Raw genomic sequence first — 26,070 nt, forward strand, 5'->3', positions numbered from 1 at the left:
AATCCCAGGACCAGCAAGATGCAGACGTGGGACCCCCGTCAAGGTCTTCAGACCGCTAGGCAAGTGCATTGTTCTCTACATTTTTTTTTTTGCATAACAGAGAAAAGCAGAACAAACTGCTTTTGGAGAATACAGGAACAGAGGGATGGGAGAGCCCGCTGTTTTGAGTAAACACGTTTTTTACTCTAGACATTGCCAAGAGGAAGACTAAACATCAGGAGTGTTTGTGATGCCCCTAGTTAATTGTCAGTTCTGTTCTTAGGGTGACTGTGCTTGAAACTTTCTTCCCTAATGGGGAAACCAGATAACCAAAGCCTGTTAACTAGAAGGCAGGTTAAGTTGTGCCTGAGAGGGGATAGTCAGGGCTGGGCTAGTCCCTTTGCTGAGAGCTGAGCGTATAAAAACGACAGCTTATTATTCGTGACATCTGGCACTGAGTGTGAAGCTGCTGTCTTGGAAGAGACTCTTCCTAAATTTTAAATGACTTGTCGTGTTTTACATAGGCTTCTCTGTGGGTCTCAGGGAAGTTAAGCCCTAGGGGCTGGGTGATTGCCTTTGAAGCAACCCATGAAAGTGGACAGTTACAGTAATGATTTCCCAGGCAGGAGTGGCACCATCAACTGCCAAGCAATGACTAGCTTATCACTCTCAGGTCAAGATCAAGTGGGTCGTAAATGAGCCCAGGGCATTTCTCTAAAGTCGAGGGCAGCGTGGAAAGAAGCGACAGGAGGTTGCAACTTGACGAGGAAAGGTGCACACTGAGAGCCTAGAAATCCTGACAACCTTACTAGGTGGCTTAAGGAAGCCTGTCTAAGGTGCTCAAGTGAAAGATGCATGTGTTGATGTTTTGACTTGCAGAATATGTATATTTCTAATATTGGAAGACGAGGTTGAGTACCTTCCCGAACTCCAAAACAGACTTCGTCCTGCCATCAGTGTTCCTATAACTTGAGAACAGAGGATGGAACCCCTGATGAATGGGAGGGACTTCAGAACCACGGCCTCAGCGCCTCTGCAGCCCATGCCGACTGCCCCCTAGACCTACAGGGGCTCCCTGCAATCTCTCAGCCTGCACATCCCAGCCCTGTGGCTCCTGACTTTCCACTAGGCCTTTACCCCATAAGCCCTTCTCAACAATAGACTTTTCCTCTCTGCTTCTAGAAAAATTATTTTCTCCCAGTGATTTGACTTGAATATTTCTATGTGTGTTTTTGTTCCTAATCATATTCTGCCCTGTGTATGTGTTATCTAAGCTAGAAAATGCTCATAGAATTGGGTTCTTCATCTCCACCCACCCCCCAGTGCCCTGTGCAATGCTGGGCACTTCATGGAACCCCTAATGTTGTAGCCAGTGGCTAGTGGAGACTCCCTGTTTACAGAGAAGATGGAGGTGGCTAGCCTCAGGCTGAGCTCATGGGAGGGACTGCATGGCAAGCAGCAGCAAAGATGCAGCTTCTGCCTAAAAATGTAAACATTTGGGGGGAAACTGGCCTATTTTCCCTTTGGAACAAAATTAATCTGTCATATTCCTTTGTTCTCACGTAGAAAGCACAGACTTAGCTAGCACTATTTTTTTTTTTTTTTTTTTCCCAAATTCAATGCTTTCTTTTACCAGAATCCCATCAGGACAAGGGAGGTTTAGTGCCTGCTTCCTAAAGGCACTAGAGGCAGCCGCTTACCAGAAAGACCCCTGGACGGAGGGTGGGCGACCCGGGTCCTCAGCCTGCCTCTAACTAGACGTGTGACATAAGTCACGTTCTCCAGCGGGCTCAGCTGCTTCATCTGTAAAATGAGCAGACTGGACTACGAGCCGTAATGGAGTTCTTAGCCTGAGTCTCTGGTTTCAAGCGTGGTGACTACATATGCAGTTTCCTGGGGACAAGGTGTGCAGAATTCATCTGACTCTCAAAGGCGTCATCATGACCCCTCAAATATAAAACCCAGTTGGATCAGCCCATCCCTGAGGTCTTTCCAGGGCTGAGAGTTAATTCTGAGCTCCCTTTCCCTCTGGGTCACCGGTGGGCACGTAAGCCTATGAGAAAGGCTATTTTAAATCTACTTTAGCGTAGACCGTGTGGAGGAGGGGTTTGGGGGAGGGCCCTGCTATGGAGGTGTGCACGGTGGATAACGGCGTGGTCAGCACCCCACAGCCCATGGCCGAGTCCAGCCCGCTGTCTGTTGTTTGTCAAGTGAAGGGCTGGTGGCACAAAACCAAGCCCATTGATTCAGGTGTCGTCTACAGCTGCTCTCGTGCTACAAGGGCAGAGGGGAGTAGATGAGGCCAGAGACCCCGTGGATCGCAAAGCCAGAAAGTTACTAGAAGGCTCTGGCTTTCACAGAGCCCTGGGTGGCTCTATCAGGCCCTTGCTCCTTTCAGCATCATGCTGGTTCCTTATGACAAAGGCGCTCTGGAAACAGCTGTAAGGTGGAAGAACGGCCCACCCCATACTCACAAAGGATGACCAGCCTCCGTTGTCTTCTTCATGGCTTTCTGTGGAAGAGGATAACACCAGCATCGGTACCAAAAGAAGCCGCAAGAAGGAACGTCAGAGCCGCTCCCCACTCCGGGATCCTTCCCCACCACTGCCCCATGCCAGGCCTTCATGCTACATACCTGGGGGTTAACAATTCTGTATCAGCTCTAGAATTTCTACTTGAGGGGCTCATTCTGCCAGACAGAGGCAGTGGTTCTTAACCTTTCACATGCATAAAAGTCACTTGAGAGTGCTTTAAAATATGCAGATACCCTGGGCCCTATCCCTAGAGCTTCTGATTCAGCAGGACTGAGTGGGACCCAGGAATCTGCATTTTAACAGGATGTGCAATTTAACAACTGAATAATTGCCTTAAAGACTCAGAAGCAGGAGGGCTGGCTCTGCTTAGGTGCTCAGTTCAAAGCCTGGCCCGGGTCATTCCATGCACCCCACAGAGTCCCTCACTGTGTCTCTGCAGAGGGTCCCAGCTGAGAAGGGGCCATAGCCAGGTGTCCCGGCATAGTGACATCTCTCCTCCCCTCAATCTGGACCAGCAGACAGAAGAACCAAAGCACCTGTCACCTCCTAAAGCCATTGCTCTCACCCCTGAGACCTTTACCTGTTTCCTCAGGAAACCGCTGGACTTGGGGTCTGTAAAGACAAACACATTGCATTAATGGCCCTACTGACTTAGGGAGATCTCCCTCTTTCCTCAGTCCAGCCCTGCAAGGGGAGCCCCCGGGGGAGGGTATGTCTCACCACCCAGGACCGCGGTCCCTGTTGCTCTGAAACCAGGGCCAGACTACCCGAAAATTCTGGAAACCACCAAAGCCATGCTGGTGGCACAACTGGGAGCTTGTGACTGTCTGACTCTCTAGGGGAAGTTCCCCTGATGTCCCAGACACAGGGCAGGATGCAGGGCAGAGGGGGGGGGACCCCTGGACTGAAGGATCACTGCGGATCAGAAATGGGGGCCAAACCAGTCCCATTTAAAGTTAGACTTGGGTTTGCAAATGCCTTGCATTTCATTAAAGTGACACCAGGACCTCAGCTGCCCCACTCACTTGCGTGTGAAAATGCTCCTTCTCTCTTCATTCTTGTTGATTTCTTGACTCAACTTACTGAGAATCCTGCAAGATAAAGGGACAGGGGAGGTGACAAAACAGTCATCTCCCCGCTGGCCCAAACTTCCTCCCACGGCGCCCTGAAGTTCCCTGATCTGTGTGACCTCAGGAACCTGGGCCAGTATTGGCCAGCCTCTGTTCCTTTGGCCTCCAGCCAGGCCCCTCCCCGTGGGGCCTCTGCTCCTCGCTTCCTGAAGAGCTTGTCACCTCCATCCCCCTACCAGTCCCTGCTCAGGAAGCTCTCTGCTGGGGCCTCAGTCTAGCTCAGAGCCCCTCTGTGGAGACTGGTCAGCTCACGCCTGGCTCCTCTTCCTCTGAAATCCTGCAGCCTTATGATCTGGACATGACCACTGCGTATTTTATTGCGTTAGCATTCCCCGGGGCTGAGGTCCCCTGACTCTGGGTTTGGCATCCCTGTAGTGATATCTAACCTCTAAGAATCTTCAAACCATCTCTGAGACCGGGAGGAATCAGCTGCTTGCTGCATAACTCTTGACAAGAGCTCCCGTGCGCTTCTTGGGTCTGAAATCTCCTTCCATTCTCCGCTCCCTGACTCCTTCTTGGTGACATGCATTCTTTTTTTTATAGCTCTTCTTAACTAATTAAGTCAAGGGCAGTGTCAACAGACCAAAATTATGTAATTTCTAAGTCACATTTAGAATGAAAGAGACCCATTTTTACTTTTATACAAGCACACAAATAAATCAATAAATGAAATGCTCTTGTAACGGATTCTGGTGGGGAGGTCTGGGACTGACCTTGTCCACGATAAGGCTCGCATGTCATTATTTTATTGCTTGCTCCACTGCCTGACAGCAAGGTTACTGGCAGCTTAATCCTAATTTCTCAAGCTCTGTCAACAACAATTTCTTTTCCTTCAAAATGGGATTGAAGTTCTGTGAAATGATTTAAAGTTATTTTTAAAAAAAGTTCTCTTAAACCCAAGCAAGAACTAAGAAATAACATCTTTCCATCTTTCTTTAGCAATCTTAGAATGGCAAAAGTTTAATATTAACCAAATTACTATAAACATTCAGGAAATATCCAGGGATGTGAGAGAATTGGAATCTCATGAAACTCAGTCAGTTTTTAACTAACTGAAGATTTTGGGGAAAAAAATGTTCATGACATGGATTCTTTTCTTTGTTTGTTTGTTTTTTTTTTGTGGTACGCGGGCCTCTCACCGTTGTGGCCTCTCCCATTGCGGAGCACAGGCTCCGGACGCGCAGACTCAGCGGCCACGGCTCACGAGCCCAGCCGCTCCGCGGCATGCGGGATCCTCCCGGACCGCGACACGAACCCGTGTCCCCGGCATTGGCAGGCGGACCCTCAACCGCTGCGCCACCAGGGAAGCCCTGACATGGATTCTTATAAACACTTGGTGAAGTGTTCCCGATCTAGGCCCAGCCTGCAGAGTGGGAGACTCCCTGAATCACCCACGCCCGGAGGCCACCCTTGGCCAGGACCCTCTTATTCCTTGGATGTTGTAAACTAGCAATCCCCAAACCCCAGGACAGGAAGGGCCTTTGTGAGTGGGACGGCACCTCTGGCACGCCCTAGCAGTCAGCTCCAGCCTCCCTTCGCACCATTGCTGTGACCAAGGGCCCTCATCAGTAAACAGGCTCATGTCCCCTAGAGATCTGGGGCAGCTGGAGGAGCCTCAGAGGTGATCTAGTCCAACATCATTTTACAGACGGCACCACAGAGACCCAGACGGGGGAAGGGACCAGCCTGCACCGCGGGTTAGTGATGAAGGCCACCCTCTCCCCACCACACGCACCAGCCCCGGAAGCCAGGCTCCCTGGTTTCCAGAGCAGCACACTTTCAACACACCACATCCCCTGTCCATGCCCCTGATGCCAGAAGCCCCCTGGGAGTGAACGAGCCTGCAGCCCTTCTGGAAATGGCCCGGGGTCTACACTGCTTCTGCTGAAGTGACCACCTCAAGGTAACAAGCTTGGCCTAAGACAAAATTGCTCAGTTAGCAGAAGTAGTCTTGGCATCTACCACTTCTTGCTTCCCCCATCATCCCCTAGGCCCCCAGTCCCCCCACTTCTCCTTGCTCCCCGGGACCTGCTGCTCGGAACCCTCCAACTCATTAGAGTGACAGGGTAAATGAATTGTTAATAAATCCACTGGGAACTTTAGAGGACAGAGAAGGAGGGAGGGCAGTGTTTAATCCTCCATCATAATGTCCTTGTTGGGATTTCACACTTCACTGGGAGATGCTTGGGGATGGGGCTTCCCAGTGGCCTCCTGATCACACCTCCAGAATGCTTATTCCTGGTTCTTCTGTTTCCTTTAAGCGATGGTTTTGAGAAGCTGGTGGGAGTCCCTCTCCTCCCTCCTCTGACGTGCGGTGTCCCACACCCTGGCCAGGTGCGTCTGTGATGGGCGCAGCACTCATCCCCATTCAGTCACACCTTCATTCAACAGCGCGCACTCAAGGGCTTCTAAGTGCCAGGAGCTCTGCTGGGGCTCAGGGTGCCTCAGTGAACAGAACAGAGATCCCTGCCCTCCAGGAGCTTACTTGCTAGCGGAGAGAGACAGACAATAAACAACGAACATTTAAGGAAGTGAAATTCTAGATGAGAGCTGTATGTACACGCATGCAGCAGAGGTGCGAGCTGGGTGAGGGGGGAAGGAGTGCATAGGTGGGGTGCGGTTGCAATCGAAAATGAGCAAGCCTCTGGGAGGAGGTGACTTTTCAGCAAGACCTGAACTGAGGGATGCTGGGCAGCACATCCCTGCAGAATGTAGCGGCGGGGGGGGGGGGGGGGGAGGGGGGGAGGGTGTGGGGGAGGGGGGAGGGGGAGACCCTGAAGGGCTTGCACAGCTGCTTTGATCCTGAAAAGACCTCCTGCTCTCTGCAGCTCCTCTGCTTACTGGTATCTTCAGCAGCCAGGCTGGAAGCTGCTGGACTCCTAACTGGTGAAGGAAGGAAATGTCAAACCACAGAACACACAGAGGAGCAGCACAGAGCTGAGAGCAAGCAGAGCCAGAGAGGGGCTGGCAGCCCAGCCTGCAGCAAACATGGGCGCCCAGGGCCTCCTGCTTTGGGGGGCCTCGGGGCAACCTTCCCAGCCAGCTGGGACCACTGCTGGGGGTGAGTGCAGAGGGTAGCGGTGCTGGTGGACAGAGCAGCAGGTTGTTGCCACCTCTGTGTGCAAACCTTCAAGGTTGTCCCCGACTCCCACCTCCCCAGAGGACCGAGTGACAGTGAGTGGTCAGAGGTGACTCATTCCCCCTCTTCCCCACAAACCCCAGGCCATACTCAGCACCAGGGGGAAAGGCAGAGGGGGCTGGCAGCTGGTAGACACAGTTCTCTCTGCTTCATCTGTTGTAGCCCCAGAAGAGGAGCGAAATTTTCCACAGGAAGTCAGGCCATGCAGGAGACAGAATCCTGCCATGACCTGGGTTGCAGCCCTGTTGCATCCCTTAGCTTGCTGTGTGATGGGGGCCGGTCTTTGACTTCTCAGTTGAAGGCCTCTTCTGGTGATGTTAGAAGGTACGGAGGGTGGGACCGTGGGTCCTTGTTGAGTCTGACTGCAGCACCCTGCCCAAGGGCAGTGTGACCTCAGGCAAGGCATTTGCCCGCCACCCACCCCTTGGCCTGGATTCCTCATCAGCAAAACAAGAGGGTTGGCCCTACTTAGAGAATCCGTGATCGGCCTGACCATGGAGATTACATGTTACAGACACTGAGCCCACTGGTGACATAACCCATCGGAGCCTCCAGGAGAGATGCCTCGGGGTGCGGGTGGGGTGTGGCAGTAACACAAGCACCCTGGTAACATGGGTGATTCCTACCGTCTGCAAAGGTTGTGAAATCACTCCTGTCATTCTGGTATTCTTGGAATTGTTTTTTTTGTTGTTGTTGTTTTTTGTTTGTTTTGTTTTGTTTTGCGGTACACGGGCCTCTCATTGTTGTGGCCTCTCTCGTTGCGGAGCAGAGGCTCCGAACGCGCAGGCTCAGCGGCCATGGCTCACGGGCCCAGCCGCTCCGCGGCATGTGGGATCTTCCCGGACCGGGGCACGAACCCGTGTCCCCTGCATCGGCAGGCGGACTCTCAACCACTGCGCCACCAGGGAAGCCCCTGAAATTGTTTTTTAAAAACAAAAAAATGGAGGAAGAGGACAAGGAAAAGGAGATGGAGGAAGAGGAGGGCGAACGAGGTAGGGCAGCAGGAGCAGAATACGGGATCTGAGTCTGTCTTGACGTGGTCCCTGTAGGATTCTCCCAGGAGACCTGGGGCTCCCTTTCAATGGTCCCTATACTTCAGCAGCTGTGGGTAGAGGGTCTTGAAGTGCGTCTTGAAGTCAACTTTGCTGATCACACAGAAGAAGGAAGCTATGAAAGAAAGACAGGCAGGCAGAAAGGAAGTCAGGGAGGAAGGAGGGAGAGAGGAAGGAAACAGAGCAGATAGAAGCTATCAGAGCCCACAGCACACAGTAAGAGTCGATATTATTTCGTGAACACTCTATTCTTGTTGCCTGTGTTGTCACATGTACCAGCACACAACTTAAATGTATTTCTTACCAAAACTTGCATAGCCTGAGCTTTAGATGAGCTTCCCCTATCTCCCACGAGGCTGGGAGCTCGGGGGGGAGGCGGGGAGTTGCTCCCCTGACTCTGTTTCAGGGGCACGCTAGTCTCTCCCACTCCCAGAATTGGGCAGAAGTCTGCATTTGCTCCACGCTGCCCTCTCCGGCTCCTCAAAGCCTCTCTGTCCTCTGACACCACCTCTGTGACCCCTGGCCCGCCTCCCAGCCCACATTCTCTGTCCTAAACTTGTGCTTGCTCTGCGTGTCACCCTTCTTTAAAGGAACAAAACTCCTCCTTTAAAAGTCAGCCAAAGTGAGAGAGTGGCATGTAATATATACACTACCAAACGTAAAATAGATAGCTAGTGGGAAGCAGCTGCATAGCACAGGAGATCAGCTCGTTGCTTTGTGACCACCTAGAGGGGTGGGATAGGGAGGGTGGAGGGAGACCCTAGAGGGAGGGGATATGGGGATATATGTATACGTATAGCTGATTCACTTTATTATAAAGCAGAAGCTAACACACCATTGTAAAGCATTATACTCCAATAAAGATGTTAAAAAAAAAAAGTCAGCCTCCTTGAACCAAGAACCAAACCTTCCAAAGTTCTGTCCTGTCACCTGAGAAGCCAGGGAGACGCCAGGACATGGGTCTCAGGACTCAGGCCTCCGTGTAGAACCAGGCACGTGAGGGGGAAACAAGAATTTAAGGGCACAGCAGGGTCTCCCCACTTTTCAGGCATGTCCTCCGCCTGACAGTTTTACAAGTTTTATTTTACTTGTACTTCACAGTCGTCTGGGTAGTAGCCAAGAAGAATTATCCCCACTTTTACCAACAAGGAAAGCAAGGCGCTGGGGAAGTGTTTGTCAAAGGTCCCATGATGGTTTTTACATGGAGCTGAGCCAGAAGTCAAGTGTCCTGGGTTCGCACAGGGGAAGAGGAGGGGCAGTCGGTGGAGAGGACGCACTTTTCATGCGGGGAGGACTGGGCAGCTGGACGGGGATTAGCCAGTGAATGGGAGCGGGGAGGCGCGTGTGAGAGAGGGACCTTGTCCCTGTCTCCATCCTGCGGGGGGCTGGGCACGTTCTTTCATGGGCACAAGAATGTCATGTTCAGCCCTGGGGCCCTCCTCCATCCTTCCTCCCCCATCATCTGCTGTCTTTCTATCTTAGGTAGGCACTGAGTAGATGAGACAGGAGGCTGTCTCTGAGGTTAGGAGACCGACAGCCTTATCAGAAGACAGACAAATGAACAGGCATGCCTGCATTACCTCTCTGATGGGATCTTAGCTTTTCCCAGCCTAACTTCACTATCGGTAAATGGGTACAGTGTGCATTAATGTTATAAACAGAATCATCCGATGCCTATGTGCTGCCACCACCGCATTGCTGCCCTCTCCTTATTTTTTAAGTTACACTATATTATTTTAAATATAAAACTTATAGCATTAAAACAAAAAACTCCAAATGGTCATCAACAGATTTTATCACGTGTTCTATCGATTTAACCAGAGCACGCTCAGCTATACCATTGGTGTTAGGCTAGGTCCTCTAAAAGGAGGTTAACATTGTTTTATTTTAAAACCCTCCTCCATTACATTTTCCTTGATGTCTGTGGGAAAAACTATGTCCTGAGAGAGCAACTATATCTTCAGACAGAGAATGCTTCCTGGCCAGAATCTGCCTGCTTACAAAATCTATTTAGTACTGACTTTTTAAGCATCAGGGAAGGAAATTGAGGTATGCAGAGGAGTGTCATCTTGTTTTGGTCTGCTGTACCTAAACACAATTTCTTTTCTATAACCCTTTAGGGTAATGATCCAGGGCAAACGAACCTGTGTACAAGGGAATGGAACAAATAAGTACTGACTACCTCTACTCATCAAGGATGGCGCCAGGCAGCTTATATGTGGGCTGTCTCCTTCATATACACCGTTCCCTGAGAGTTCCTTCTTTCTCATCTATCGATGAGGAAACTGAGGCTCAGTGCGTTGAAGCAGCTTGCCTGAGTCCCACAGCTGGTAGGAAGCAGAGCCCACCTTAGAACCCAGATCTCCCTTGCTCCAAAGCCCATGCCTTTCTATTCTTTCATCCTCCCCAGTTAGCAGGATAAAATAATGAGTAAACATCTGAAATTGTGCTCATTGGGATTTTGCATAAAATGGTTAGAATAGCTAACACATCTTCAGTACATTTGATTATTTCCCCATTATTTCCTCTAACTTTCCCACTGGCCCTTGGAGATATGTTCTATTATTGTCCCCATTTTACAGATGAGGAAGCTGAGGCTCAGGGAACTCAGATAACTTGTCCACAGACTCACAGCTACTGAATGGAAGAATTTAGTCGCAAGTTGTCTGACCTCAGAGCCTGCATTTTACTCACTAAGATCTCCTGTCTGCCTGTTCAGATCTTAAATAATATCCTTTAAAAGAATGAGCCCATGCAGTTCATGTAACCCATTCCTTCATTTTATAGACTTGGAAACTGAGGGTGGTCTAGGACTCATCCCGGGCACAGAGCTCACAGAAGTAGAGATGGAATTGGTATTTATTATACATTTATGCCAGGGACGGTCACTATCAGATTCACCTAATCAGGGCAGCCCAGACCTTCCCCAGATGCCTTCCCCATCACTCCCCACGTTCACCCTTCGTGTTCCATGGGCAGGCCCCATAGCTTGTCTGGGGCACACATTCAAGGACATCAGAGTGAGATTTTACTGCGGGCCAAGTTGTTTAAGTTTTCAAATAACTGAAGGAATATCCCACACCTCTACCTCACCCATATGAGGGTTTAGAATCGTTCTTCTGCATTAACTAGCAGTTGCTTCTCATGCCACCTCCTTCTCCTGACTCTCAAACATACAGATGTCAGCTGAGCTCAGGCTTAAGGTTAAAAAGCATCTTCCCAGTTAAAAGTGCCTGCCTCATCGCTTTTCTTCTACTGCTCTGATGAAATCCCCTCCTTCCAGCATCTTCATAGCCACAGCCTAGGAGAAGCTCCCATCTCATAGTGGGATCATAGCCGTCATCTCCTAACTGGGTTCCATGCCTCCAGCTGAGCCCTCCTCTGACTCATCTTTACCTGCCCCCGGAAGAGCCAAGATGCAGGCTTCACCTAGTGTTCTCCCTGGTGAACTCACTTCACCAACACTCTCAGACTCCTTAGAATGGCTCAAAGCATCCTTCAGAATTGTGACCCGTCACCGTGGCCTCTACTTTTTACTTCCCCATGTATACGCCACAGCTGCTCTGACCTACTTGCAGTTCCAGTAAAGGCGCTGGTGCCATGCCTTCGCAATACAGTCCCCATTTCTAGAATGTCCTTTAACCATTTTTCATCTGATCACTCCTAATGCATTTCAAGATCCAAGTTAAGTTCCCTTCTTCCCCAAAGTCTTTCCTAATGCCGTATCTTGATTTTAAAACTCTCTGTGGACCAAACTTAACGTGTCTGCAGGCTGACTCTGGCCCACCAGCCACTAATTCTCACTCCTGTACGTTAAGGTCTCTCCTTTACATGGAACTATGGTCTTTTTCTAGAGCATCACATTTCTGTAGTTATAGAAATGTTCTATATCTATACTCTCCAATATAGTAGTTCATTGCCATCCTTCATCGGATCCAACTCTCTCATTTTACTGAGGTCCAGAAAACTAAAGCAATGACAGAGTTGGTGATGACACCATGAGGAAATCTCAGATCTTTGATTCTAGTACTATTTTCAAAGGCCAACCCACCCCACTGGGAAGAGAGGAAATGAAAACGTGGTCCAGAGTCAGGCTTATCTTTGGTAAGAGCAGCCAATACACCAGCTGGGCTAGATCTGTTATTTCTTTTCCTCAAGTCATCTTGTAACTTCTCTTCACTAAACCCTGTCCTTGCCTTCATGCTTCCTCCTCACTTTCTTATTTCAAACCAACAGTGATAGATAACTGACTCAGCTCCCCCTGGACTACTCCCCATTCTACCCAAGGAATGAGGGGGTGTACTTACGGCACCCGGAGCTTAGGGAATTTCTGGATGTCATTCTCTGCCAGGTTCTGAAATGAAGACAGCAGTAGGTTACAACCCACAGGAAAGGGTTCTGGGCCTGGTGAGTAGAGTATGGTATGAAACAATAGGGAACAGTGGGGACTGCAGCAAACTGCAGAGTACACCCCACTCACCCATCCAAAGCGGGCAGCTTCTAGATGGTGCATAAAAGCCTGTGGGCCTAGTGTTGCCAGATCTTTTTCAAAGGGAATCCCGAAACCTGGATCTTATATGAAATGTCCTGAGTTCTAAATATTGACAAATAATTTTAACTGAAGCAAACAGCAAATACTATGAGAGCCAAATCTGTGGGACCGCACAGGACTTGTTTTGTGGGCTGAACTTGGCCATGTCATGACATCTTTCTTAGACTCCAGGGCCCCTCTCAGCAGCCGTATGGAGCAGCTATGAGAAGCCAGCCTGGCGAAGGCATCTGTGCCCTTATAACATCATCACACCCCAACTGCCTCTTTCACCAGGGTTATTAGTAGAATTCTCTAGATGTAAGGATGCAATAAAGAGGCTGTCCAGAGGGAACCAAGAGGGGAAAGGAGAAAGAAACGCGTATTTGTGAAGAACTGACTTTGGGCCTCTCCTTACAGCATCTTGATTAATCCTCACATCAACCCTGTGGTGTAGAAACTACCAGCATCGTTCCCATTTTAGTGAGAAAGCTGTGGCCCGGGGATGTAAGGGGATTCCAGGTTGTAGGTGATGGAGGTGGCACTGGGACCCTGCTCTATGGCATCCAATGTCTATTTTCTTCCTGCAAGCTTCACTTTTATCATGTCCAAGCCCTTTGAGGGTCCCAGTGACCTGTGCTGGGGGCAGGTGGTGAGAGAAGAAGGCACCTGAAAGGGAGGAGGAAGAAAAGAGGGTGGGCACGCTCTCCATAGAACCAATGCCGAGGCAAGGAAGGGGCCTCCTTAACGTTCTAATTGAGGTCAGAATCCCAGTGGTTAGAGTGGGAGCTCTGGAGTCAGACAGGCTGGTTTGGAATCTTGGTTCCTTCACTTAGCAGCTGTCTGACTTGAGACAGACGCTTAGTCTCTCTAAGCCTCAGTTTCCTTATCTGTATAATGAGAAGCGTAATAATATTAATAGCCCCGTTTCAGGGGTTGTGAGGATTGAATGAGATGACGTATGTCCTGTGCTTGGCTCAGTGCCTGACATACCTTTTGTGAGTGATAAACGGAGGTTAGGTGAGTAATTTCTGTCCCGGGGGAGGGAGCAGCTGGGGTCTGGCTGGCTCCTGGATGTTAGTGTCTTTGCTTCTACTTCCGCTCTGGGCTGGGAGCTGCCTGGCAGGTTGTTGGCTGCCTTCTGAGATGAGCTGGGCAAGCTTCCTTTTAAGCACAGGGGCTGGGGCATCTTAGCAATGTGCTTATGGCCTCATCTGCTCCACTTCTTAGGAGCAGTGTCTGACCCTGCGGCAGGGCTGGGGAGGGAGTTTGCCAAGAGTCCTGAGACAATCAGGTTTTTGGTCAAAATTCTTAACTTCTTTTATTTATTTTTGCATCACTGAGCTATGGCATCCCCTCCCTCCAGAGCCACCTCCTCAGCGAGGATACCAAGACTCTTGTTCAGAGTGTGGCATGATGAGTGGAGGGCTTCCTGGGAGTTGCCAGAGGGATGAATGCTGAGAACTGGGCAGTTTCTGTTCTGCTGAGTCAAGGACATAAGCTGAGGGGATTTCAGGAAGCATGTGAAGGAGAAGGTGAGCATGTGAGCATGGCTGGAGACATAGAGGTAGAGGATATTAGGAAAGAGAAAGGCCTTTAGCAAAGTCTGGAAACTCTGGGTTACTTGTACAATGACTTGGAGTTAGACTTGTGGCTTCACAGGAATACACTTATACGCTGAGTGTGTCCTCAAGAGAGACACGGGAGAAAGGAAAGCTGAGAATTGGACCCCACCTGGAGAGGCAATGTGGCCAGGGGCTGCTGCTTGCCTACCCAATATCCACTCTCTTTCTCCCTTACTGATGGGACCCGGATTTTGTTCAGGGCAGTAAATGTGCCCAGTTCAAAATATTTAACACCCTAGACTCCCTTGCATATGGCCAAGGTCACGGGACTCCGTTGCAGCCAGTGAGCTATAACCTGAAGTCTAACTGGATAAAGCTTTTGGGAAAGTCTCCCTGAAAATAAGGGGGAATGCATTCCCCATGCACTTCTGCATTTTTTCTTCTTTGCCCTTCCCCCCTTCCTCCTGCCTGGAATGCAGATGTGATGCCTGGAGATGGAGTAGCCATCTTGTAACCATTAGGACAGAAGCCACCAACGGTTTCCATTGGCCGGGTGGGGCCTGAGTTCTTGATGACTTCCTTTAGCAGCTCACCAGCCTCGAGTGCGTAACTCTAGATTTCTTATCACTTGAGAAAGATAGGCCCCTATTTGGTTAAGCCACTGTGGTTCAGTTTCTGTTTCATGCAGCCGCACACCTTTCTAACTGACACAGCTTCCAAGCACATGGCCTCCTCTTCGTCAAGCTTCTGGAAGCGCAGCACCCCTATTCCCTCACCAGACTTCTCAATGGAAAACGAAATGGCAGCAAAACAGATTCAAAGGGCCTGCTAGACCCTACACTGAAGAAAGGAGGAAGGAACAAAGGAAGGAAGGAAGGAAGGGGGGGGAGGGAAGGAGGGAATCAAAGAAAGAAAGAGGAAGGGAGGGATAGAGGGATACAGACTGGGGTCTTCCACTTCTGCTTCGAATAGCAGAATGGTCCTGGATATTATAAAGCTGGAAAGGGTGAGATACAACCTGAAGTCTAACATCTCATATAGATGAGATATTACAGCTCAGATCAGAGCCCAAGTTGTACCCAGAGCACCTGGGGCGGAGAGTGGTCTCAGCAGAAGCTGCCGGATCAGGTCTGGGTTCTGCTGCCCACTCTCCTGGCTCCTCGAGCCCCTCTTTCCACTTCTTCCTGTTTGCACAGTGACTAGAGCATGCAGCATATTCTCTGAGGGCCTGACAGGTCCCAGATATTGGGGCAGAGGAGGCAAAGCTCCTGTCCTAACAGGCCCGAAGCTCACAAGGGGAGCACTGGGGGGACTCCCAGAGCTGGGAGGGACTGTCACCCACTACCACCCAGTCCAATGTGCTCTGTTAACAGAGGAGGGAGCAAGGAGAAGCTCAAGAGGGCAAGTGCTTATTCAAGGTGACCCAGGGCATCAGGACCACAACTGGGACCATCCTCAAGAAAGATGTCTTACTCTCTTTCGACTCAGCCCTGAGAAGTCTCTGTTCTCAGTGCTAAAGGCATCAGAAGGAAATACTCAGATTGAGCAGTAATTTGCAAAAAGAAGACAATAAAACTACCAGAACTCTATTGGCCCAAAGCTCAGTATAAAGAAATAGCATTGTTAAAAACGTATGCATGGTTAGATTAAATTACATGTGTGCTTTAGTCCAATTACTAGGTGCGCGACTTAGAATAAGTCACATCACACCTCTGTACGTGTTCCTTCAATTGCACCTGAGGTGGTTGGAGCCTTCCTGAAGATAACTTCCTGCTATAAAACAAGCTTCTGGAAGGCAGAAAACACATCTTAATCATCTCTATATTCCCAGCACACGGCATGGTCTGGTATGTAAAAGGAGTTCAGGAACATGCTTGTCCAGTGAATGACTGAATGGTTTAGGTGGGACAGTGAATAAACATGTCTTACGTGGCACATGAAAACGAAACTCAGACCAAAAGGGGCACAGGTTTGGTCTTGGCATGAGACTTAAGAACTGACCAGAAAGGAACATATGACTATGGGTGGTAGTGAGCTCACTATCACTGAAGGAATTCAAGAAGCTCTTGGTGGCAGAGATGCAATACAGGAAATGGATGGGTGTGCTGGGTGGAAAACTAGAACATGCGCCCTCTCTGGCCCCTTCCAACCCTGAAGTCTCATGGTTCAGTTCCCTCACTGCTGCTGACTAGGTCTTACAAGGAAACACAGCTTAACTTGCCCCCCGGCTCCAAATCCAATTTGGGAACATCTACCCCATGAGACCTTTGAAGTCTTTTTCCTACTTCTTTTTTAAATGATGAAGGAACATGACCAGAAGGGATAGATTGGTGCAGCCAGGGTCTCTCTTACCCATTGGCAAAGGTGTCATTTTAGGGGAAATGCTCAGACCACCGCCCCAGCCACTACCCAGTGCCTCTAACTCCACCAATTAGAGCTGCATCCCTTTCTATGTAATGGCTTAGTCCTCAATAACAGCTGCATCTTAGTCTTACGCTTGAAGCTTTTTGCAATATAATGGAGTGGAGAAAGCCATACCCCGTGTGTGTTTAATTGACACAAAACCAACTATGTGAATTTAGTAGAGAAAGAGGGACATATTGAAATAAGGAGGGTGATTCTATCCTTTATTCTAGTCAGTGAGTATGTACCCCAGAGTGAGAAATAGAGAAAGAGAATCTTCTATTCTCCCATACGATCATTTTCCCCCTTGGCCTTCTCAAAGTATGAGTGGTATTTGAATAGATTTTCAAGAGGCGTGTGTGTGTTAACTATAATTGGATTCCTCCTTATACCTTGACTTTAGAATGTATCTTGGTATGGGTGAAAAATCTGGGAGGTATCCTAAATAGGAAGGATCCTGAGAGGTGATGAGAGAGACGTTCATACAAAACTGAAGAAGGCCACGGGCTGTGTGGCGATCCTGAAGACAGGCATTGCCCCTGGGCATCCCCAGGGACAGGGTAGCCCAGTTGGCCCTGCAGCCATTGATTAAAGTACAGGACAGCTTTGCTCTCAATGGGTCAGACTAGCCAGCGCTCACCAAAAACCGCAGCCCGTCGATGTGATATTTCTTCACAGCTTTTTCACAGTCCCTGTAGTTCAGCTGAAAAAGAGGAGGGGAGGTGCTGTCAGTGCGGGCAGTTCGTGCCATTGGTTCCCATCCCTTGCCTGCCCTAGAAGCTTAGCAATTTGTGGTACTTGTGGCTAGCCAGGTCCCCCACTCCCCTCCCCTGTCTAACAGAGGGGCCCCATCCCTACCTCAGCCCTGCTTTCACTAACTAACCCCTTGGGACTCCCTGAAATGGAGAAATTGCCTGTCTAAGGCCTTGGGGCCAACCCCTAAGGGTTGGGGTACAGAAAGAGCGCCTTCAGAGCTTCAAAGGGATGGCCATACGCTCCTCTAGCAAGCAGAAAAGAGCTGAAAGAAGAAAATAAATAGCATCTCTCATCTCGCTACCCAAAGACAACCTCGGTGAAAACGGCGATGTCTTTCCTTCAGTGGTTTTTCCTAAGCATCTTTCTAAACATAATCGAGGTTATCATTCGTATTCAATCTGGTTATCTTGACTTTTCCTCCTGAAACATATAGGCACTGCTTCATGTTATTACAAACTGATTTTGAACATTATTTGAGTTTGCTCCCTATTGCTGAACATTTAAGTTGTTTCCCAAACTGCTGTTCCAATAATGATAATAGAAACTTCTAGCAATTACTGAACACTTGCTATATGGCAGGCACTGTTCTAAGTATTTAAACCAATTTTAAGTCATTTAAGCCTTATGTTTTTCAAATGGAGAGTCAAAGGCACAAAGAGTCAAGTAACTCGTATAAGGTTCCATGGGTAGGCAGGTGATAGAGGTGACAACCGGGCTGCAGAGCCAGGAATGTTCTCCTTTTAGTTAATAACAGTAAAACTTACATACAGTAAGTGAACAGATTTAAGTGCAGCTTAACATACCAGATCAAAAAACATCAGGGATATTCTTTAACATACAGCTTTTTCTTCTATGTTATGTAGTTGAAGTTAGATTCTCAAAATAGAATTATAGAATCAAAAGGAATGATCATTTTTAGGGCCTGGTTGCTTTCCTAGAGTCACATCAGTGGACAATTGAAGCAGGTGTCTGTTTCACCTCACCCTCAACAACATAAGCATTTCTACTTGAAATATCTCTAAATTTGATGTTTCTAGATAGAGTATTTAAGGTAAAATATTTGTCCTTGAGAATTCTAGCTTCTCCTCTCAAGTATGGGTCTCACAGTCTGTGGCGGCCTTCTTTTGGGGCAAACTTCAAATCATGACCTTTTCTTATGGCCAACAAAACTAAAGAGTGAGAGCAATTGTTGTAACCTCATGGCCTGACAGGGTAGGATGAATATTAGAAAGCTCGGAAAAGGCGATTTAGCAGTCATATAGAAAGCAAGCAGTCTCTGCAGGGCCCCAAACACCCCTTTTATGCATAAGCCGTGCGGTGACATGGTTCTTGGAATTTTCGACTGCCTTTAATTCATCATTTTAACTGTCCGTATCATCAGTTGAATCTCTGATTTTGCAGAGTGCTGACTTGGACTCTAGATAGACAGACTGTCCTGCAGACTGGGGCCTGCCTGGGAGTTTGATTCTGAGCCAGTAATGTCTAGGCCGGAGGGTGAGACTCTGTTCTTTTAGCATACGCTTAGACGATTCTTAGGAGTGCCCAGCTTTGGTTGGTGCTGGTCTAGAGCAGGTACCTGGTGTTGCAGATGGGACCACTGAGGCCCAGAGAGGGGAAGGGACTGGCCTAAGGTCACACAGTGAGTTGGGGACACAGCTAGGATTAGCATTTATGGCTCTGAGCCAGAGTCTTCTCCACTGCATGGCCCAGGGATGCCTTCCTGCCAAGTCAAAAGGAATTGGAGGAGTTAAAGAAATAGAAAACATGACCTCAGTCCTCAGGGTCTTTCCAGACAGAGGATGAGCTGCACATATTTGAGACAGTAAGACACAAAGGCCCACTGCTCTGCATGGAGTCCCCAGCTAGGGTCCAGCGAATAGAGCAGGAGAAAGGGAAGACTGAACATGAATTGGCCCCCTGTCTCTGCTGGAGGCCTCACACACGTATTTCCTTTATTTCTCCCAACAATCCCATGAGGTTAGTCACTGTTACTATCTCTGGTTTACTGACGAGGAAGCCGAGGCACAGAGGTGAAGTAAAAAAAAGGAGGGTCACCAAGCTAGCAGGTGGCAGAGCCAGGATTCAAACCGAGGTGTGTCTGACTCCAGAGCTGGCCGGGGAAGTGTCTCCAAGGAGGACCTGGCCCCAGTGCTTCATTAGAAATTACACCTGCTAACAGGACTTTTGCTGGCCAAGATCCGTCCCCAAATGACTCCGCGGTCAGTCCTCTGCGTTTTCCCTCTGGGGGAATTGAGATGTTCACGTTTGACGGATGTCTACCTGGGTCTGTGGGTTCCTGGATCACAGGTGCCCCTCAGTCTCCTCGTTCCTGCCTTCAGTCCCTTCATACTGGGAGGGGAAAGCTGTCCAGATTCTGTGGACTTGACCTGGAGTCTGGACTCTCCAAGAAGAACATTCTCCCTTCCTCCAACTCAGGCAGTTGTCCCGAATCATCCCCGACCTATAGTCCAGCTCTCTCTACTAAGGGGAACTTTACCTTTGGATTCTGCAGCTGCTGTACTATCTGTGTAATTCTCCTTCTCACATTGGAGATGGGGCCTATCTGTGCCTCTCAGCCCATCCTCAGGTATGCCTTGTTAATTCTCAATTCTTTTCTCCTTTCTTTATTGAGGTAATATGCTGCTTTATAGCATCTTAGCAAATTTCACTTGTGGCCCTAATTTATTTGGTCTACATTTAAGAAAAGTATTTAGAAAACTCTTTCAAAAGTCAGTTACCTCAGTGATCTTTGCACCCACCGTGCTGAAAGCTAAGTTTATTATGACCTTTTCATAAGGGAAAAATAACAGAAAGGAGATGCACAAAAAGCAGAAAGTAACAAGATCTGTGGGCTGTGCCTCTATCGTGCCACACCCAATTCAACATTTTCACATTTTTCTTAGGGAAGAACAGTTGTGACAGGAAATACCTTGGTACCATATGGACCCCAAATTAGACGATGTGTCCCTGGGAGCCTACTCCATCCCAGGAAAAACAAGAAGTTGACTTAGACAACCTCTAAGGTCTTGACCTAAAATCTTATGCTTGTGATAATCTGGAGTAACAAGTGAATCTGATGCCAGCCTCCAGAGGTGGGAGTGTTAGAAGCTCAATTGTCCCTCACGAGACATCGTATCCCTCGGACAGGGATAGAGGGTCCCTGAGTCATGTGACTTGGGATCTGCCCAAGCAGACATGTGACCTGTGGTCCCACCAGCAGATGACCAAACACAGGGATCCTTGAGCACCTCCAAGGCTGGGAGCCAGGACAGCAACACTCAGCTCTGCCACAGCTTGGCCCCTGACCCTTCCTGGCCAACCTTCTCCTCTTCAGGGGCCTCAGTTTCCCCAGCTATAGTCTGAGGCTCATGTCAGTTTCCTAGCCTGCCTCATAAGACCCTCATAAAGCTCCAGTGACACTCTGTCCAGGTAAAGGCTTCAACAGCCCTCTTTCAAGGTCATGAGCAATGACTTGCCCTGACGCCATCTCCAGCATCATTCATCACAGCCTCCAACCTTTCCTTTCTTCTCTCCTACCCCAGGACTCCATATCTCCCCTTTCTAACAAGTAGCCTTGATCTCACTAGTTGTTACAGCAGTTCTGAGTCTCAGAGCAAGGACTTTGAAACCAGACAGGTGTGACTAGAATCCCACCTCTGTCACATGCAGTCCCTGGAGCTTTGGGCCAGTTAGCCTCCTTGAGCTTATGTTGCAGCTGAGCTGGGAGGACAGCAGTCTTGGAGAGGGTTAGATGGGACTGTGCCTGAAAAGCACAAACTCGAGCCCTGGCACACAGTAGATATTTGTCCCTCTGAGGGCCTCCCATCTCCCCAAAATGCATTGCCGGGGTACTCAGTGGTGCTCACTCAACTGGCGAGGTTGCATGGAGTTGGAAGTTCCACTGCTATCTTTCACGCCTCTCACGTTCTGCCCACACTCCATCTTCAAGCCTCTGCCCAGCCCTACCACCCCCAAAACATCAAGGCTCACCTTCTTGAAATAGTCTGCAAGGGTGTCAGGGTCCCAGGCCAGGACCTCAGAGCGAAAGGGCACGTTCCTGAGTGCCATGGCTGCTCTCCTGGGACGAAGCTCACAAACTGAGCATGGGTGTTGCACCCATGGACAGAGAACCCCAAATCCAGAGTGTGGAGGCGTCTTTGGCTCTTCCAACTCCCAGGTACCCTCTGGAAAAGCTCTGCTGGAGCCGATGTCCTTTCTGCTATAGCCAGATCCCAGAAAGCAACGGCTTCCTCTGAGAACATATATGGTCTCTTCTCAGAAAACGACTCAGCAAGTTTCCTTTACCACTTCCTCTACTGGGCTCTAAATAAGTAAACAAGGAAGCTCAGCTCTGGGGGCTTGAGAGGCAGAGAGAGCTACAGGCTGGTAATTCCCCACTGGCCCCATCTACCCCAGCCCAGTGGGAGGGGCGATGAAGAGAACTTAGACTCCAGTGGGAGTCCAAGTATGTTTCCATTAAAATCCCTGGCAACCATATGTCTAAACCACATTCCTTCTTGGCTGGGTCTTTGCAGATGAAAATCTAATTTGACGGTTGACCTAAAATATAGACAATCTCCCACATCAGTGAAGGGGAAGGAGCGTGACCTTTTAATGCTTTCCAACCACCCCTCAGTTTCTCTCAAATGGATAAACTTGAGCTTCTTTCGCTGCTTGCTTATAGTTATTACAAACTCTGTGAGCCAGTGAGCTGGGCACCCAGGACTGAGAAAGGGGATCCACTGGGCAGGGCCGGGCTTAATTTCTGCTATGACTATTTCCATGCTGGGCAACCTCAGGCAAGGGCTGAAACTCTAGGAAACTCAGTTTCATATCTGAAATACAGGAACAGAAGGATTGCTTCATATGTACATAAAACTTAGATGCATTTAACTAGACAAACTTAAGGGGAAAAAGTTAAAAGAAAAAAATACCGATTGCTATCGATGCTGCCATATATTCTAGTCACTATCGTTCCCACCGTATATGCTACTTACTATTTATGCCTCCACATATTCTATCTAAAGAGCATATCCCTGGAGACAGGAGATGGGAATCTGGGTTCTCTCAGTTGGTTTCTTAGACCCTGTGCGCTTCCTATATCTGAGCATCTCCTTGACTGGGGGTGAGTCCAGTGTCAAAAGCAAACCTATTTGTACAACTTCACAGCCTCCAAACACAAGTTCACCACTCATTTAGTGCTGCAGGCACAGGCACACACAGATGACCGTCTGTCCCGACGCTTAAAGAAAGAACAGAGCTCTGTTGCACTTACCGAGTGATGTTAGGTTGGCCCCTGAGGTGATGCCTTCCTGAAGCTTCTTCAAGGATAGCTTTGGCCGTGCAGTTTCCATCTTACGCACAGTCTAAGGACCCTCACTGTAATGTACCAGCCTCGCAAGGTCGTTGTGCAAATGAGATCTGCACGTTGTCCCAGGCCAAGCGCCTTTATGGAAGTGGTTCATGAACCTGAGCTGATGTCATCCTCACCTCAGAGGGTGCCAGGGGCATCGGCTGAGGCAGCCTAGGCCGAGCACTCCTCACAGGGCTGGTACCTAAGAGCTCTCAGCAACGGACTGTGCTCTAGAAAGCACGGCCTGCTGTTCAAAACTCCGCCGCTGGTGGGAGAGGTCACTTCACTTTTCAAATTCCCAGAAGAGAAGCAAATGATAAAAAACCATTTGAAAAGACAGGAAGAGAGAGGATTCGCCTCCAAGTAGGGCAATCAAAGAAAATATCATGGAATTAGCTGGGATTTAAGCAGGACCTTGGAAGATGTAGCCAAGGGAGGGCATTCTGAACCTGTGTGTGATATATGGGGTGTGTGTGTGTGTGTGTGTGTTGGGTTCTACTTCATGAGCAAAAAACCACACCACACCTGTGGAAAGGAACATTCAAGATCATCCTTAGAAGGAGAAGCAATTTCTTTCAATGATGTTCACCCACACTCACAAGAATGCAAATCTAGGGGCTTCCCTGGTGGCGCAGTGGTTGAGAATCTGCCTGCTAATGCAGGGGACACGGGTTCGAGCCCTGGTCTGGGAGGATCCCACATGCCGCGGAGCAACTAGGCCCGTGAGCCACAACTACTGAGCCTGCGCGTCTGGAGCCTGTGCTCCGCGACAAGAGAGGCCACGATAGTGAGAGGCCCGCGCACCGCGATGAAGGGTGGTCCCTGCTCACCACAACTAGAGAAAGCCCTCGCACAGAAACGAAGACACAACACAGCAAAAATAATAAATTAACACAGCAAAAATAATAAATTAATTAATAAAACTCACTCCAAATTTCATACACAATAAACACTGCTATAAAAAAAAAGAATGCAAATCTATAGAAAAGCAGAAGTTGGAATGAAGGTATAGCTAAACATGAGGCTCTTTTGGAAGAATCATCCAATAAATGTGGCCACGATGGACAATCTGTAGAGCCCATTTGGAAGACAGACACAGCAGTTAAGAAACCTGGATGACAGTGATGATGGCTCTAAGAATCACCACGAATCAATGTGTGGAATCCTTCACGTGTGCCAAGGAGTGGGCTAAGGACTCTCCACTAATTGACATCTCATTGTTGGCACTATTATCTCTCCTACTTTTCAGAAGAGAAAACTGAGACTCAGAGAGGTGAAGCTCCTTGCCCCCCTTGCACCCAGCAATTAGGTCGTGCGGCCAGGTCTTGTCTGGAACTCTGAGTCTAGAGCCCCTGTCCTTCACCTCTCTGCCACCTTGGGGCTCTGAGATGTTATGTAAATTGCACAAGGCGGAGCAGGGGTTCAAAACCAGCTCTGTCTCCAGCCTGTGTAATTTCCTCTCTATCAGTCTGTCTTCCACAAAGAGCAGGTGAGTCTGGCAACTAGGAGCAGTTAAGAAGAGGATGCAGCACTTTCCGCAGGGCAGGACTTTGATGCGTGCACCCTCCCCACAGGGTCGTGGGCCCCTTCCCCAGAAAGGGCAGCTGAGCCGGGAGACCAGGTGGCACAAGGGGAAGGGGCTCGCTTCAGCTTGGAACCTTTACGTTTCCCCAGTCCTCGGTAATTTCCCAACACTCACGAGTTTCACGTCTCCAGTCTCCAGCTAGAGGGTTCCAGAAATTCCAGGGGCAGGGCTAATTGACCCCCAAGAGAGGCTCAGGACACCAGAGTGACCCTCGACAGGCTGGCTCACTTGGTCCAGCCTCAGTCTCCACACCTGTAAAATGGGCGGTCATGAGAGCAGCCTCGGGGAACGGCCCACAGCAGGGGGTATGCCATGGCGAGGAAGGCTGGGGCCAACTCACAACGATCCTCCAGAGAGCATCGGTCTTGGCTTCAAGCACGAAGCAGAGCAGAGAGTGGGGAGCAGGTAAGGCACAGTGACGTAGAGCCGTAGCCTCGGGGGCAGATACCCTCTCCCATCTCTGTCTCCCCCAGGCAGGTGGGGAAACCAAGAACTCATGAAGAAGCAAATTAAAAGGTTTAGTGGAGGTCTTCTCAGGCTTTGTAATCTCTGTCTGCAGGTTAGGAAGGGGGCAGTCTGTGCACAGTAAGAACAATGTCGTATCAGTACGCGGGGACAGGGGTTCATGGCGTAGAGAATCTTAAATGTGATCCCACAGAGCCTGTGGATAAGAGAGCAAATCTTGCAGGGAGTAACATGTCAGATTTTTAGATCTTAGAGACAAAGAATGGCTATGGGAACAGCACACTGCACCCCAGAGCTGGGGGGAGGATCCCCCAATATCCCCCCTGCCACACCCTATACCGTCCAGCCTTGAAGCTCTCTCTTTTCCCTGCTAACCCGCAGAAGAATTAGATGAGGAGATAACTGCTCTTCTTCACAGCTAATCGTAGAGGTGAGAAAAATATGCAATTTATTAGAAGAGTCTTGTGGGTTGCAGCCTCTGGGGGAATGGGAAGGAGTTGTCACTTAGAGACCAGGAGAGAATGGCAAGTAGGTACTTTGGAGGAGAGAATGTGTTGACCTTCTTAGGAGAGGTACCTACAAAGCTAGAAGGTGGAAGGGAGGATGTGCTTATTTGGATGTGATTTGGACAGAGGGTGTTGTCTGGGGGAGAGAGACAAAGGTGGCGGCATGTGGCTCAGAGAAGGTGGCATCTAGGGACACCGCGAACCATGGAGAGAATGTCCTCATGTGGGTTCACTCCAGTCTCACCTCCACCAAATTTATATCACCTGAGGCCGAGATGAATCTCTACTGGAACTTCCCGTAGGGCCTCTGTGGGTTTGTCTATAGTGGGGACCAGAGCTGCAGCTGTCACCTTCGCAGGAAGGGAACTATTTTCCCCTCCACTCTCAGAGGCTGGCAGTAGAAGCACCATCTGTGTGGAATCCTTCTGGGTGACCAAGGGCTCCACCCACACAGGAGGGTCCAGCCAGGAGAGCCAGGAAGGGGCCCTGACCGTTGGGCTGAGCGGGGACAGCTCCATGCACCTGGCAGCCATACACTAAGACAGAATTTGGGGACCCTGCCTGGGAGTGCGTGTGTCAGGAAGGACTGGTCTGCCACACAGCCGTCCCAGATGTGCAGGGGTCGTCCTCACCATCACTCCTGGAGGCTGGGGGAGGGGGGGAGGGACAGGGGGAGGGGCTCAGGCAAGCCCCGGGCAACCCTTCTCCAGACCTCACTGCACTCTGTGTCCTGAGAGCCACTCCAGTCTAGACACGGTCCCCAACCCCACACACACGCAGCCTGGGATATGCAGGAGGAAAGCATGAACCAGCTGCTGCATGTGAGACAACGAAGAGCAATATTTTCCACTTCCTCAGACCTGACTTCATTCGTTTCAAAAATATATATATAATTTTTTCATCCTCTCTCTGTGTCTCTCTTTCTCTGCCGTTTGGGCTGAGGTGCGTCAGAAGTTCGAAGGTGGGTAGGAGGAACTGCTTATTTGGACTTCCTGTCAAGCCTCTCTTCCTTGTCTGCCCTATTTTTCACTCAGGCAGCCTATCCCCAGATAGCTCTGCTGCGAAGAGACACTCC

At 49.4% G+C, this 26,070-nt stretch overlaps 1 protein-coding gene across 1 annotated transcript in view; it reads right to left on the reverse strand.

The window, feature by feature from the left end:
• The window catches only part of LCP2 (lymphocyte cytosolic protein 2), a 43,862-nt gene extending 22,531 nt beyond the window's left edge, over positions 1-21,331 (reverse strand). The window contains exons 1-6 of the mRNA XM_030829965.3: positions 21,077-21,331; positions 16,971-17,033; positions 12,142-12,188; positions 3,539-3,604; positions 3,094-3,125; positions 2,454-2,491 (exon numbers count right to left, since the gene is read on the reverse strand). Of these exons, the coding sequence (XP_030685825.1) occupies positions 2,454-2,491; positions 3,094-3,125; positions 3,539-3,604; positions 12,142-12,188; positions 16,971-17,033; positions 21,077-21,154 (324 nt within the window). The 5' untranslated portion in view covers positions 21,155-21,331. The remainder of the gene's footprint in view (positions 1-2,453; positions 2,492-3,093; positions 3,126-3,538; positions 3,605-12,141; positions 12,189-16,970; positions 17,034-21,076) is intronic.
• Between the last annotated feature and the right edge of the window lie 4,739 nt (positions 21,332-26,070).

This window comes from Globicephala melas, chromosome 3, assembly GCF_963455315.2.
Source record: "Globicephala melas chromosome 3, mGloMel1.2, whole genome shotgun sequence".
Taxonomy (NCBI): Eukaryota; Metazoa; Chordata; class Mammalia; order Artiodactyla; family Delphinidae; genus Globicephala; species Globicephala melas.